Below are 17,436 nucleotides of genomic sequence, written 5' to 3'. Positions count from 1 at the left end.
AAAAGCACAGACTGATTGTCTTGTACAGCAGCCATCGAAGGTTTCTGGCACAATATCAGCACTGCAGTTTACTGCAGCATTTTATGCTGAGTCAGCGCCTATTCTCGACATCGACAAACATCATCTACCAAACATAATCTATCATCTAACAAATTTGTGAAGAACAAAATTAATTTTATTTTAAGTGCATGTTTAATGTTAATATATGTATTGGGTATTTTGTGACATTAATAAACTTTATTTTTTTTCTTATTTCGAAGGTTGTCAGAGCTTTGTATACTGTTCTGAATAAAGTTTCGATCTATCTATCTATCTTCTGTACCTATAGGTATGAAATAATTATGTGTAGTTAAATAAATCTTCTCTCTCTCTCTTCTCATTTAAATTTATTAACTTCATTACAGACCGGGTTCCAAAACTCAGTCACGAATATATGACTTTTTAGCCATATCGGTGTGAGCTATTGCTGTTCCGCATTAATTTACTAATATGGTGCGTTACCATATCAAAATTTCTCACTTTTCTTATTCTAAGGGGCTGTTTTACCATCCATTGATTTGTGTTAACTGGCGGTTAGGTGTGATGCCGTCTCTATTTGTTTTGTTCGAATAGACGGAGACGGCATCACATTTAACCGTCGGTTAACGCTAATCAATAGATGGTGAAACAGCCCCTGAAAGTTAATTATTAACGGAACCCACGCTGCAATAAGCCAAGTATAATAATTAGCATGTGTATCGGTGCGTTGTACCGTGTCGACGCGTGCGCACCGTCCGCGTCCCGTCGATAAGGCGATAGCACAATGGAGTTTCTTAAGCCATTTGAGGGTAACATATGGCATATGGTTTGGTGTGCGGTGTTGGAAATGATAGTTTACTGTTAGTGTGGATTTCGGGGTATCAATGTACACAGTTACATTTGAAATTACGGTGGTTACCACGAGCTTTACGGTGAAAGAAAACATCGTGAGGAAACCTGCATAAAGCTGATAAGCAATTCAATGGTGTGTGTGAAGTTCCCAATCCGCACCGGGCCCGCGTGGGAACTACGGCCCAAGCTCTCTCATTCTGAGAGGAGGCCTGTACCCTGCAGTGGGACGTATATAGGTTGGGATGATGTAGTTATGAGTAACAGGGAGCTGGCAAAAAGTATAGCAATTACTTAGACAGTGAATAGTGAGTAGTATTTTTTTTATTTTATAACTGGCAAACAAGCATGCGTGTCACCTGATGGTAAGCGATCACCGCCACCCATGGACACCTACAGCATTATTAGGACTGCGGGTGCGTTGTCGGCCTAAGGGGAGGGGATAGAGAGGGGGAAGCGGGGAGTATTTGACAGTACGTACAAATACACAATTTTTATACGAAAAATTACGTTATTTATTATACTTCGTTATGAATTACATGAATAGGTAGCGGCCATTATTTTATTGAAAGTAATTCATTAAAAAAATCTATAAAACCCTTCCAACAACAAACAAAGGTCAATCTTAATCATAAATTCCAAAGCACACTTTCTTCAAGGCAATTAACCTGATACGCCACCCGTCTTCAAAAGCAGTCCATATCAGGTTCATAGCACGCGACCAAACGTATGTTCACGCCTCGGTGGCCGCAAGACGGTACAAAGGTGCTTTTTAGGGTTCCGCGCCCAAGGGCGATTTAAAATTAGTGTTTTATTTGCGCGTGTAAACTCGTATTTTGGAAGCGCACGTACGCGGGTACACGTGCGGTTTTGTTTTCTTCGACACAGGAATGAGTGCATACACGCGTATTCACTTTAATCTAGCGAGCGTGTATGCATGTATTATGCCAAAAAAGACGTATACGCGTAGAGAAAACGATTGTCTGAAATCGCACTAGAGCGTGCAATTTTTTGTGGAAACGATTATAAAAGTATAACAAAATGCCACCACGATCACTCAATCTACCCATGAGACCAACAACATGAGCCACGAGTGCTCTACGGCCGTCTTTGATGAAACCATGGGGGAAAAGCGACCTCAGGGTAGACCAAAGCGACGAATTTGAAAAAGGTTGCTGGCTCAAATTGAGCTCAATGCTGCGACGAAGAAAAAATTGAAGGAGCCCTACACCGAGAAGGTTGAAAAAGGCTGAAAAAGACGAAGAAGAACGATAAATAATAACATGATGTTATGATAAAGTGCAAAGTTCAATTTAATGCTATTGTGTAAATACGGAACCCTCGTTACTCGCAAGATAAAGGCACAAAAGTAGTTTTTTAACAGGCAGGAATTGCGCTCTCGCACACACGATGGTTTTTAAGTCCGCATGTCTTTCATAACCACGAGCCGTAGCGAGTGCCATATGCTTTAAGAATACATTTACTTAGATCACTGAATATTAAAAACACAAGTACAAAGTAAGGAACCTTAAAAACTATTGGTTTTACTTAGTATTACTTCTACAAAATAAAAATTGCCAAGGGGTTAAAGAAGATATCATTTACAGTGTCATTTGGCTGACGATGTATTGACTGAATTTCTTTAAAAACGTTAACTGAGTTTTTTTTTATTTGATCATGAAAATGGTATTCAAGATCTTCTCTAGTTTTTAATAATGATTTTTAATGACTTTCTATGAGACGTAGTCTGTAAATACCTTCGAGAAATGCTATTTTTTGAAAGCATGATGATTCTTATGATTGCATCAAAAAATCGGGAACTCAATAAAGATAATCACGGTTTAGGTACATACTGTAACAAATTATATCTCAACAATGAGTTAGATTACTGAGACAAGGTCAAAGAAAAAAAAACGACACATTTACCTATGACTAGCTGTTACGAAATAATCTTACATCTTACAAAAAGTTTTTACGCACTCAACTATTGTAAATTTAATGTAGGGATTATCGTACATCTTTCATTTTGTTATTAGAATTTTAAATCGTTAAATTTGCAACCTAAACGATGTCAAAATGTCACGACAGCAAGAAGACATCAAAATCTTACGCCTCATAATTTCGATAAACATCATCCACATAACTCTTCCTCGTCCTAATGAATACCTAAAAGGAATCTCCGATGTCAAACTTGCAAAGAATAATTCAAAGTTTGCAAGCGATCCTGAAAGTGACTCCACGGATGTTAATAAGTTAGCTCAGTCGCATGTCACTTTTGCTTCTGAATTTTTAAAGCGAGCGACGGAGTAAGTTAAAAGTTTTCTACATTAGGGTTACCCTGAACTTCGAGAAGTTTCAGTAAGTGTTTGATTTTGTCGTTGAAAAAATTTACTTCTAGAAATTAAGCTTTATTAAGTATGAAAATATAATTTAAGTTTTAATTAAAAATTTCATTTTCAATACAAGATTTTTGCTGACTGTAGTTTTTGTTGACTGTACGTGCATTTTAAACTTTCGAGATTTTCACTCATATAGCCAACCACAAACAGGGTTTATCACGCTAAACACACGAGTAATATTTTACTCGACGTTTCGACTACATTACAGTGGCCGTGGTCATAAGTAGACTCACTGCACTGCTGTGTACTTGCATTGTCATCCAAATTATATTTCCGTACCTTTCAAGTCAATACCAATAACGGTTGAGGAGTTCAGTCTCGCGAAGACGATCCTGGCCGCACTACCTCCTGGCTGTCACTGCCAGATTATTGTATGATCACCAGATTTTCATAAGTATGCCAAATTTCAAGTCCATCTGACGACTGGAAATGGGTCAAATTTCTCTGCAAAATTTGACCTGCACATTATAGGTAGAGTCATTCACGATGACGCGTGCCGTGGTTCTTATTACAATGTCATCAATGTCTAATTTTTACAAAATCACGTAACTTCGTGGATGGTACTAGGTATATATTATGAGTACATACACATTGCAAGTTGAATAAAAGTTTGTAAAAGTTAAAAACCCAGAGGTACATCTAAAAAAAATAATGAATATTAGGAAGTTTCAATGAACAAATCTGATTTGTTTTGATATTTAACATTTCAAGTTCATAGGTCAATGGGAAGTTACAAATTCTGCAGAGAAGAGTTTGTACAAAAAAACTAACTTTGGTAGCTTCGCATTTGATTTTAACCCCCGACGCAAAAAAAGGAGTATTATAAGTTTGACCGCTATGTCTGTGTCTGTGGCACCGTAGCTCTTAAACCAATTTGAATGCGGTTTTTTTATTTGAAAGCAATTTTTTTACCGACGGTTCTTAGCCATGTTTTATCAAAATCAGTTCAGCCGTGTTTGAGATATTGAACTTTGAAGTGACAAGGTCGGGCGTTTTGCAACCTTTTGTTGGTTAGGTTGCGTTATATAATATATTCCAATATTTTATTACGGCAGACTCGATGAGTTAGGTCATAGTTTAATTTTCATGTTTTCGTTCAATTGTTTATGCCCATTTGTTCCCTTGGTATGTGAGATATAGATATATGTTATACCAATTTTTAGTGCCTCAAACTTTCACTATGCTGTTGTTAAAAAAAGATTATCAAAAAACCTAGTTGCGTTAAGTTAAAAGGACCGGAACTTTCAACAAAACAATATGGTCACTATCCCCTAGCTAGAAAAAGAAGAGCTGTCTAATACTTTTATATCCTTGGTACGTTTGTACGCTTTCCGATCGTTATACAGTCCAGAGTTCAAAACTTATCTGCTCGCATTACCATAACACCCGGCCTCGACGCCGACTTTTTTGAGTTTCATTCAGTATTTTATTGTGAAGCGTATGAATATACGATAAGTGAACGTGGAGGCGACAATCTAACGAAAGAATATAGGAGTAAGAGTAACGTGAGAGTAGAGAGAGTATATGTGAGATAGAAATTATGATTGGGGTTAGCCAAGTGAATTAGCTCCTTAAAGTGGCTATGAGCAGGCCATACAGCATGGGAAATAGATAGCTGTTTAAACCCTAAAAGTTCTCGAATGGAGACCGCAAATCGTTAAGCGTAGCACAGGGTGTCTCCTAACTGGGATGGACCAATGACCTGCTTAAAGCCTTTCGTTCACGGTGGATGCAGGTCGCTTCTAATCCAAGCAACGCGAGGTTGGACCTCCAATCCATTGAAGTGGACGTCCATTAGACCTCCAGTTGCTTCCAGATTCACCGCGAACTTAGCGGGAAATTTTCACTAGTAATTTCACACGACGTAAATGACGACTGCGATCTAATTTTTAGACATTCCTACAGGAATTATTCTGAGCGGCAGAAAATTTTGCCTTCAAATGTATGCAGCAATAGGTAATTTTGTATAGAGTGGGCCAAATTTTCTGCAGCTGAGTATATAAACCCTTGGAAATGGAATTCAACTGCCGGCTTTATCACGCGAGCAAAGTTTTGTAAGCAATGGCAAGTTAAAATAAACATAAGAGGATGCATGGGTATTGAGCTGAAAAATACCATTATAATTTTACCTTACTAAATCTTAGTTTAAAGTAAGTGCACTGCTGTTCGCTGCAGGGTTTCACTGCTGAACATTTTAAATTTGCAAGATCTTTTCTGACATGTGAAAAGCAAGAATGAAATAAATAAAATATTAGGACGTCTTCTTTATTTGTGTTTATTTTATATTTTAAGTGGGCAAAATGGCTAAAAACGGCAACGAGACTCCAACACAGAACTAAGGTCATCGATATAGCTCAGAGAATTAGCACGTTGAGTTTTATAATTCACATGGGCTTATATTTGACCACGATTACTATAGGCAAGCGAAGACTTGGTCTAAGATATGAGTTTCCAATTGAATTGAGAATTAGCAAGTTGAAGTGGCAGTAGGCTGGTCATATCTATCGAAGACAACCACTGGAGTAAACGAGTTCTTGGGTGGAGACCGCGTATCGGCAAACGTAGTGTAGCGCAGGTGGAGTAATTATCTGCGATAGGCTGCTAGTAGAAGTTCGATACGTCTAGCCTAGGACAGGGCGCAAATGGCGCTCATTGGGGAGGCCTATGTCCAGCCAGTGGACTGCTATAGGATAATGATGATAAGTAGGCAAATAACAGTTACTAATGATGGTAGCAGATTATCTTACAGTAGGAAGATAACAGAAGCAGCAATTGCATTGAAGTGAACTGTTAGCAAACAGAGTAGAACGAAGATACGAGTAACGTACCACATGTAAAAGTACTTTAAGCCAACACCGTTGCATTATTATTGGAACGCTCGCGTTGCAACTGTAGGCAGTCATGCGTTAACTACACTCAAGGATTCCGGAACATACGAACATCCATTGTTTGGTCTTTGTTTGCAGTTTAAGTATAGTTAGATTTGAAATAAAAAAATCTGGATGATGTCGTTACTTTTTGGCTGTTCTCGCATTGCGGGCAAATGGTGGATAGAAGAGACGAGTTATCGTTTATTGTAGTATTTCAAAATTTCCAAGGGCCTGTGTTGAACAAAAATGGACGTCATCGTCGATTATAACTACGATTTTATAATATTTTACAATATTTATTACTGGCTGTTTTCCGCTACTTTGCCTTCGAAAGATTTGTTTATCACGCGCCCTCGAGAGGTTTACATTTTGCCGGGATAAAAATAATCTCATGTTTCTGTAAAGGTCTCAACTATTAACATATTAAATTTAATCTTTTCAGTTTGAGCATAAAATCGTAACAGAGAAACATATTCACATTTGCATTTATAATATTTGTTGGATTAGTGGGATGTTATTTATATTTAATAAATAACCAAGATAACCTAACTTTTATAAACTAATATTTCGTGAAAGCTATTATTTTAAGTTTATTATTATTTCAGCTTTGAAACAACCTTACCAATATTTTCATTTGCCTTCGAAAACGCGTCACTGCTCTATTATTTATTTTTAACGCTAAATTAAATATGATGTTTTTAACATTCACGACTTTTACCCATGATGTTGGCATCGTTCGAGACTTAATCAGGCATCACCATCACCATCGTCATCATCATCATCATCATCAGCGGGAAGACGTCCACTACGGAAAAAAGGCCTTCCCCTTCGAACGCCACAATGAATGACATCTCGTCATTTGCATCCACTGTTTGCCCCAAAACTCTCACGATGTCCTCAGTCTACCCAGTGGGTGGGAGTCCACCAACGCTTCGCCTTCCGGTTATCTGTTCCTCAAGTGATGTAGCCCGCCCATAATTGCCACTTCAACTTGCATATTTGTCTAGCTACGTCGATGACTTTACTTAGTTCTTCGACAAATTTCCGTATTCTGGATTCTTCAACCGGATGACACATAGGCTACTTTTTATCTCGAAATTCCCACGGGGTCGGTATAAAATCTTGAAACCTCAAACGCTGGATTAACAATCATGATCTTTGGCAATGCAACATTAATGATGACAATGATGTCTTTTTAGGGAATTCCTAGGAGAATTTAATAATAAAATCCCGGAATTTCAATTCAACTCGAATCGAAATGGTTTACGCATGTGAAGCCGCGGATAACCACTGTTCATTATAATTCAATATCATTCCATTTATCTAACAAAGCAGATTTATTTGCAAGACAAAGATTGTTTACAATAGATCATGCGAATATTCCCCTCTAACGTCAGCCAGTGAAGCACAAAATGCGTTCGCTGCTCGTTCGACTGTGCTAACTGACGCCATATCGCATTAAACAGCGCTTTGTTTTTGTCATTTAACGCTACTTCTTTTATTTCAGTCTACCTAGAAGCTGTTTGAGCTCCAACGGATCTGCAGAAACAAATTGAGGGCGCGGCTAAAGTATGACCAGAGGCCATTGTTATCTAGCACACTTGGACTCGCAATCGTTTCTATCACTTTTTTTTTGTCACAAGACGGTCTGTTCTGGGACGGACGATTCTGTAGGGCTACTAAGAAAATCGAAGTTCGTATCGTGCCATCTCTCTCACTCTCGTACGAAATAATATCACTATCAACGGGACGGTAAGACATGAACTTCGATTTTAGAATTTCGTAGTAGCCCGACTGATATAAGGCGAGATTAGAAAGAAATGGAGAATGCGGTCGCGAAAGTCAGCGCGTTAGACAATACGGTCTTTGATAATTTAAACCCTCATGTGATTGCTATAGAACTATACATATAATAATACATTAACCAATAGATCATCTGGTAAAGGTCGTAGGAGCTAGTTGGATGCGGGCAGCATAAAACCGATCATTGTGGAACTCTTTGGAGAAGGTCTTTGTTCGGTGGGAGACGTCTTTCGGCTGATTTAATGATGATGATATCACTGGCTTATATGTTTATTATTTCTAATTTATCTTCAGCATGGGGATACTCTCCCCCTCCCACCCCTATTGACAAGGTTGATTATGTTATCTGGATTTTTTTACAAACCTTTATTTGTACTTGCACTTGATGTTGTGGGATCAAATCTTGCAATTTCATTTTGACCCACTTCCAGTGGTCGGATTGACTTGAAATTTGGCAAACTTATGTAAATCCGTTGACAATATATTTTTCAAACAAAATTCTGGTCCGGTCTGGATCGTCTCCGCAAGACGGAACTCCTCAACAGCTAATGGCTTCGACTTGAAATTTGGTACGGAAATGTAGTTTGGATGACAATGCAAGTATAATCAACAAAACAAAGCAAAAAAGCTAGTAATCAAAAATATAAATAAACTTATTTCGATTTAAGTCCACTAACTGTACTGGTAAGTTACATCGGCCGACGGCAAGGCATCTGGCGCGACTTGCGGCGCGTTCTGCGGGATCGGTTGATATTAATGTTTAGCTGCATTAATGTTGCCTTTGATTTTTTCGCTTTGATGGCTTTGTTTCTTTTGTTTTGTTTACAAAATATATAAAGAGAGAGATTATTTACTTGGATATTGGTCGCAAAGTATTGCCGAACTTAAGTGGCAGTGGGCGTGACATTGCTGGTCTAAGATCCGAACTTGAAAAGATCTGCACCGGTCTGATAATAAAATGAAATATATTTTAGTAATAATTTAGTATATATTAGAAATGGATTTACTACAAAAATCCTGGACAGGCTAATATTTTTTAATGATTTTTAATTAAATGCTGACATACCAACGTGTTCACAATAAAAATCTAATCATCACATCACTTGTTTATTACACATCCCACCACACAGGTGTTCTCTCAGAATGAGAGAGTTTAAAATGTTTTCCACATTTTTATTGAAATTTCACATCGCAAATAATAGTTATTTATGTGCCTAATATTCTACAATACGAGTATTTACAGATATACCTGTATTTTCTTAGTTAATCTTGAGTCGATTTTGATTTTCAAATCGATTGTAATATTCGAGATTCAAAAATATTACATTGGATTATCGCAACCAAACATGATTATTTTTTTAAGAAGATGTTCTAAATTTGAATGTAGGTAAGTACCTATTTAAAGTGCCGCTTACCGACATTTTGATGTTAACATTAAGATGCAGCCAAAGATAGAAATTTCCTAATATAGGTTTGCTTATCGTCTCTGAACCTATTGTTGGGAAGTTATTATGTGGATGTAGGTAAAACAATTAAAAAGTGAATATATTTTGCCTTCAGTAAATTAAAGCATTGAACACGGTGGCGGTGACACCGTAAAAATTGACTTAGCTCGCCCGCTTTTTCTCAACACATTCTTTACTCAAGTGTGTTTATGAAGGTAGATTTTTAGTCCCCTAGCTGCCAGGGGCTCGTTTTGTGTGCAAACTCGGCTCCGATCGGTGTCAGCAGGATACGAGGGCAGGTGAAAGACTGGAAATGATTATTTATGGCCGCATTACGTACGCTTCAACGCGCATCGCTTGCGCCGCTTCGATTTTAGGATTCAATTATTCCAGGACAGTTTTTGCTTTACCATTAACAAATAGGTTAAATTTTGGAAGAGATTACGAGTAAGAGTGAATTAAATTACTATCAAGTCACGCTCCTTAAAATTTCTGGTAAAGTTAATTTTTGCAAGCCGAAATTTATTCAACCGGAAATTTGACGGCTGGTTTAACTTCGGTTATTGTACAACCAGAATGTTAATGTTGCTTGAAACTTCGTTTTTTTGAAAATTCAAATTAAAAAGAAGAAGAATTACGGTCTTTTGTTTCGAGTTGTAACTCACTCTATTTTTTTTTAATTATTAATTAACCAATTGGTGCTTGTGAAGTTTCCAATCCGCAATGGACCCGCATGGGAAATACGGTCCAAGCCTCTCATTCTGAGAGGAGCTCTGTACCCAACCGTGGGATATATAAATGCCATAATATGATATAATTATGTGTAACCTTAACGATAGTTCTTTTTTTTATTCGACTGGATGTCAAACGAGCAAGTGGGTCTCCTGATGGTAAGAGATCACCACCGCCCATAAACATCTGCAACACCAGGGGTATTGCAGATGCGTTGTTCTCGATATTCTTGTAGTATTCTTATTCTTCTTGCTTTTCATAGTAATAAATGAAGCACAATTTACATTTTTATGAATTACTTAGTAGTAATTTGGACTGTAGACTATATAGCAGGAAAACTGCATAATGTTTGCACAACCGAAATACATTGAAACAAAAGTATGAATGAACAATAATAAAGAATTCATAAAGCGTTTTTTCATTCCGCTACAGACCAAAAGCACAGTAAACGTGCAATATGTGAATAATTTGTCTATTAAAAAAAGAAACAAAAAATAAATTAAGGATGGAATTGTGAAGTAAGAAACTGAATAAATATAAATCCAAAAAAAGGAGGTCCTAAATTTGGTTTTGTGCTTCTTCAGTTCCTTTCTTCACTATTCAATATCTCTTTTATATTTTAATATCTTTTACTTCTTCCCGCTTAAACCGCTGAACTGAAGAATAGCTGATTGGGAACTGTATACCAGATACACAACTAAAATTAACCCAAAATTTTCGTTTACATTGGCACTTCAAAAATAATAATAGAATTAAAGAATTGTAAATTAAATAATAATGAATCAAGGAATAATAAATTAAAGAATTGGTACTAAAAAACAAGAAACGTTTCAATTTTAGTAATCTCGTAACATACATAGAGCTATGAGTAGTTTACATAATATATACGTAGCTGTTTGTGATCGAAATTCATACTTGAACTCTCTAAACAAAAACGCCTATTTAAACTCGATACGAGTACAAGAATATTCCATAGATATATCACTGTCAGTTCTGTATATCCTTATGACGCACGTAACTTTTTACTACTTAAATATGAGTGAAATTCATCTTCTCACTATTTAACAATTTATGTATCACTTAGAGCACATAGAATATAGCCACAGCTCGTTATATTGCGTACATTTTGCAGTTTACTTAAATCGTACTCAAATACTCGTAAAATATGATCCATAATTACTGAGTAAGGTTCATGCGGTGAAACTAACCGTGAAGGTGAAGCTTTATTAAAGTTTAGGTAGAATTATGGGGGTTAAAAGATCAAGGCCATAATAGCAATGACTTTTTATACTCAATATTATAGTCACATTCTGGCAATCGAAAAACTGGCCACGTGCAGTATAGGAACTATAAATGTGGCAAATACCGGGTGGGGTTTCATTTTTTTTATATAAGAGGGGCAAACGAGCATGTAGGTCACCTGATGGGAAGCAATCACCGCCGCCCATGGACACCTGTCAACACGAGGGATCTCACAGGTGCGTTGCCGGCCCTTTGAGATACAGCATTAGTTTTATGATTTAAATTCGGGTTATTGATTTTAGAGAAGCTCGATATTTCGGCGATATTTCGGGGTCGTCTCGTGATCATGGCGCATGGAACTGTGTCGAAATATCGAGCTTCTCTAAAATCAAGGTACGCGCTACAAAATCAGAATTTAAATCATAAAACAGCATTAGTGTTTCAAGCTCAGTTTCATGATGGACATTATAGTAGGTAGGTTAAGTCAGCATCAAAAATATATATACGAGTACACCTCTATGCCACTAAACATGTGGTCGATGTACATATATTTTAACGCTATGACTGTATAGATATTTATGCCTTCGACTATACCTACATTAGATAATTTGTTAAAATTGACGCTTATTTGTAATTCGTATTTATTTACAATGGAAATCACATTACCAGCGTGATAACTAGATATTAGTAACACAATCATTAAAATTAGACAAATTAAAAAATATTACTTAAAGTAAAACTAACTAATAACTATACTATAACTAAAAGAAATTTAAAAAAGTATCCCCCCGCGGCATGGTACCCAAAGATGCTGGCAGCATTTCCTCGCTGTATAGCAATGCTGATACGTTGTGCGAGGAAGCTGCCAGCTCTACGGTCCCCTGTGGTATCCGAAAGACATTTGGATGATTCTTTAAAGATAATTTTAGCGCTGGGCCCCCACGGACTTAGGGTCTCAACCCCGAATGGAACAAAGTTGTAATGAGAGCCGAGACCTTTGTATTTGTTTATTTTGAGTTTTTCCGCCGCCTCTGCTGCTGCACCAGCACCAGCTTGAATACGAGTAGCTGCAGGGCTACTACGAAACTCGAATCTCGAAGTTCGTGTCGTGCAGTCTCTCTGACACTTATACTATTTAACACGAGAGCGAGAGGGACGATGCGATACGAACTTCGAGTTTCGTAGTAGCCCTGCAGTTCCGCGGACGTGGGAAGGAACTAGTGTGTCTACGCAAGTAGCGTCCCACACAAGCACGCGACCCAATTTCCACGGAAATATTTAATTCGTATTTTTGTTGTCATAGTTCAACGAATGAAATCGAAAACCATGCTTATTGTACACAATTTCGTGGTACTTGATTAGAAACGTGGAAATGTCAAATCTGATTTAACGTTTAGGACTGTCAAATGTCAAAGAGCTCATGCATTTGAGTCAACCTTTTGATTGCATTGCGCCTGGAATATACAGGAAATTGACTACGAAATGAGAAACAGATATGCAGAAGATAAAGTTCTATCTGTTTTGAAAAATCGTTAGGTTTTACGGTGGAAGTTGATGGAATAAAAGCGTGACCTAAAAACCAAAAGCGAGCCGGACTCGCGTGAAGAGAGTTCCGTACGATAAGGAATTTGAATACCTAAATATGTTTTTAAGGGTATCCTTTCATTTCACAGAAATGTTTTATTTGGATACATGCATTCTATTTTCAAAATCCACAGTACCTAACCCACAGGGTTCTACAAAATGGTCTTGAAATAAATCACGAATAGATTCACCTAACCTAATTTATTGAATAGCTAACCTTAACGGTTACATTAGTTTTATAAAAAGCCTGACCTCTCCAAAAGTGTCCCCCATATTTTTGCCCGTCTTTAGCTCACCGACTTAGATTTTGTATGTGTCAATTTACAATATTATAATCGGTTCAGTAGTTTCGGAGTAAATTAGCTGTGACAGACGGACAGTCTGACGTGAGTTCTCCGATAAGTGTTCAGATTTTTCCTATTGAAGTATGGGACCCTAAAAAAGCGCTTGATTTTTCTCCGAAAAAGCTACGGTACTACTAACTTTTACTTTTATCACATTTTGACGACCGGACGGCCAAGTGGTTAGGTCCCGTGTTCAAACCCCGGCCAGGGCACACATTTGTGTGAATAATACGAATGTTTCTTCTCGGGTCTTGGATGTTTAAAACGTATTGAGTATGTTCATCCGTTGCCTAGTACCCATAGTACCTACAAGCTTTGCTTAGTTTGGGACTAGGTCAATTGGTGTCAATAATGTCACATGATATTTATTATTATTTTGCGCATTATGTGTTTAGGTACAACTGCAGAAAATCGGGTATAACAAGCGACACTAAACGACCAATATCTCTAGTTGCACAATTTAAAGTAGGTTATATCAAAAGTAATTAAGGGCCACTTTAGTTACCGAATAGATTGATAGTTCACACGAAATTGCCTCACCGACACTTGATAATTCTATAGTAGCATGATCCATTTTTTCATTGTTTCAGAGGTTGGGTTTTTGAAATCATACAGCAAGTAATTGCAGGTATCGTGGCATAATTACACTTGAAAATATCGATGGCAAGAGGCTAGGTCAAGAATGGATGAATAAACTAGAGGGAAAGTCTTTGCATGGTAGTAACTAAGCAAATAAAAATAAACGTCTTCAATATAGTGTTTGTACTTGCACATGAGATTGTCTAAATTTTGATATTCAACGTACATTTATCGATTCAGTTTTTGGTTATTTTTACAAATGGTGGAGCCATGTAGCTTGAAAATACATATAATACGGCTAGACGGCCAGATGGCCTAGTGGTTAGAGAACCTGACTACGAAGCTTGAGATCCTGAGTTCGATTCCCGTGTCGGGGTAGTTATTTGTATGAAAAATACGAATGTTTGTTCTCGGGTCTTGGGTGTTTAATAAGTATTTAAGTATGTATCTATATGTATATAATTATATTTATCCGTTGCTAAGTACCACACACACAACATAACACAAGCTTTGCTAAGCTTACTTTGGGACTAGGTCAATTGGTGTGCATTGTCCCGTGATATTATTTATTTATAATAGTTTTTTGCATATTTCAGCTATTTTGCGAGGTCTACATATCATAACTTCATTTGTGCATAACGATTTTAGCAAATCTTTCCATGAATTTTCATGCACTTTAAAGACGATTCTTAGCTAGCTGAAATATGCAAGTTAATTAAAAAAATATTATAAATATGTAGTCAGTTTTAATAAGCACAAGTTCTACTGATTTAAATAAAAAAGAGCCTTAAATTTGGCAAAGATCCGCGTCTTATGCATACCAGGGGTAATAATAATATAAAGATTGCATAACTACATCTAATTAAATAAGTAAAATATTTGTTTTTTTTTTTCTAATAGAGCATTAATCATATCTAATAAAAACCCAGGCCTTATTTCTACCTTTACTTAAGCAACTCAATTTATACAAATGCTTTCTCAAATTACTTTAATAGTTTTTTAAAATTCATAAACTCGTCGCCAATAGTCCTGCGCCACTACAAACTTCTAAATGCTGACTCGTGTGGCGCCACTGTCCATGTCATTTAATAAGCCTAGTATGAGTTCAGCTTAGTTCCCTTTTTACTCACTAGCAGTTGTTTGATGCAAACTAGCCATTAGGTTCGATTACCCATCGTCAACTTGTCATAGTCATTATGACAAGTGAACGTTGCTGTCAAATGTCACTTGTGAACTCTTTGTGGTTTCATAAGCAAGCATTCTATTGAATAATGAAGTTGATAGGAAAATTGTATTTGATCATGAACATTAAAAATACGGCATTTGAATGCATTTACATTTTGTCGTCATTATAATGACTATGTCGTGTCAAATGTGAGTCTAATATCTGTTAGCATGGTGAACGGTTGCGTTGTTTTGAGAATGAACTCTGGTTGAGTTCGAAACGCTTCAGCGTTATAATGGCACTGGTGACGATGTGGTTTGTGTGACATGTGTGTTAAAAATCGCCTGATTCTATAAATTATGTAAAGTTTTAGTTTTTTCCCATTTTACTGTACTGTCGATATCGTGTTCAACGTAGTAACCGAACAAACGAATAGATAACTTAAAGGACTTACAGGCAACGAATATTTCATAATAGGGTCCCATTAGTTCCCTAAAAATAAAACTAGACATTTTTACCTCCTCAATTTTATTACATAACAATTAACGAAAGCTAAAACAAAATCCAATTTGAACGATAAAACAAAACAACTAAAATTCGCTGCGTGTACGAGTAAAGCAAAAGTTTCATATTAAAAAGTATGCTCGCTTCACAATTTAGGGAACACGATTAAACCTGCCCCCTTAGGGAATGTGAAGAAAATTCGTACCACTATAGGAAAAGTTTGAACAACTTTAAAATTCACAAGCTTCGCTTGGAGTAGGTATTATCGATCGGTGGTATAAATTATCCAATAATTTATGAAGAAGCCGAGCTTCCTATTATACTACGAATAGTTGAGTCAGTAGTGGGTCTAGATATGGATTTCTTTCAAGCCACATTAAGTTTCATGCGTCCCAAACATGTCGGGTATAGTTTAAGGTCAAAGATATCTTTACACTTTATCGCTGTCACTTCATGTTTGAAGTTTGAGCTTTTGTATAAAATTGTCAGATAGCATACAATGACAAGGAACTGTAAAGATATCTTTGACCACGATTGTGTACATCTTTGTTTTTTTTGGAAGGTACTAAGATATGAAGCAACATTACAAAAAAAAAAAAATTTGTGCTATTTTTTTATGATTCGGCATCTAAAATTCTGGCGTAGAAGCAAATCAATTTTGTTACACTGTACGTCCGTGCCTCTGCCCTGTCTGTCCTTATGTTCATCGCCGGGCTATATGTATACCTCAAGAACCGTACAGACATCAGCTGAAATATATAGGTACATATTGTTATAATGTGTCATTATATTGCCACTACAACAGTAGGTTTCCTTTTACCCACAAACTTATTTACAAGTGAACAAATTTAAAACTGATGTCTCTGTTTATTAACCCCAATATAACTAGTTTTCCAACAGCGCTAACATCAGCTGAAAAAGTAAGTTGGTAAACAGTTCGCTGGTACTCTCCCAGGGATAACCGTTGAAATAAAACTATTGCGATAACTTTTCATTTGTACCAAACAGTTACAAGTTCATACGAGTTAAATTTAATTATACCTTTATTCTGTAAATGAATTCCTTCGAGATCAAGCAAAAAATGTCTGAGACTCTGACAAGATGAAATAAATAAAAGTAAAGAATCGATTTTGGCAGTAAAAAAAAATTGACACAGAAATAGATTTTGCGTTCACTCTTGAAACAATTTATGCCTGATGAAAGAGAAGTAGGTACGAGTATTTTAATTGTATACAAGTCTTCGATGCTGCTACGAGGGATGGTGACACTGCGCACGCGCAACCAACGCGGCAAAATTCACGTAAAATGTGTTATAAAATTAACTTTCATACTTACATTGCAAAACAATCGATAGTTTCACCAGCCACCACATCCTTCCAAGTTAAAACTGTGATCCAGCACAAAAAACACAAATCAACAAGTCCTCATTTCACAAAAAACTTATCCCAAAAAAGTATCCCAAATTGGTTTGAAACGCTATCCAAAATTCAGGTACGCTTCGAATTTCCGAGTTAGTTTGAACTTGTTTTATAATGCACGAGTTGGCGTGTGTGGGGTTCGGAACCGTGCAGGGAACTAACCGCCAAGCAACTGGCGTCCGGTGCCGGCCAACCGTATCGGAAGTGCTCGCCACATTGTGTACTTATTGGTTAATTTATTCCAATAGTTTGAGAATGTTGGGTAAGCAAAGCTGCTTATTAGCTAGTTTCACAAAGTTATTATAAAAAAAACGAAAAAAAATTTTTTTTTGCGTTTCGTCATTATTTTTGTATTTTTTTTTATTTATTCGTCACATTTTACAAAAATAACGACTTAAAAATATTTTCGCCAAACTGCTAAGCAGTTTGTTGGCGAAGACAGCACTCTTTAAATAAACACTTAAATCCATATTAAACATTCAAG

At 36.7% G+C, this 17,436-nt stretch overlaps 1 protein-coding gene across 1 annotated transcript in view; it reads right to left on the bottom strand.

The window, feature by feature from the left end:
• Positions 1-17,104, bottom strand: part of LOC141445575 (uncharacterized) — a 74,884-nt gene extending 57,780 nt beyond the window's left edge. Inside the window, exon 1 of the mRNA XM_074111412.1 lies at positions 16,870-17,104. Within this exon, the coding sequence (XP_073967513.1) occupies positions 16,870-16,906 (37 nt within the window). The 5' untranslated portion in view covers positions 16,907-17,104. The remainder of the gene's footprint in view (positions 1-16,869) is intronic.
• Between the last annotated feature and the right edge of the window lie 332 nt (positions 17,105-17,436).

This window comes from Choristoneura fumiferana, chromosome 2 (genome assembly GCF_025370935.1).
Source record: "Choristoneura fumiferana chromosome 2, NRCan_CFum_1, whole genome shotgun sequence".
Taxonomy (NCBI): domain Eukaryota; kingdom Metazoa; phylum Arthropoda; class Insecta; order Lepidoptera; family Tortricidae; genus Choristoneura; species Choristoneura fumiferana.
The sequence above is the reverse complement of the archived record's forward strand: the minus strand, read 5'-3'. Positions and strand labels throughout refer to the sequence as shown.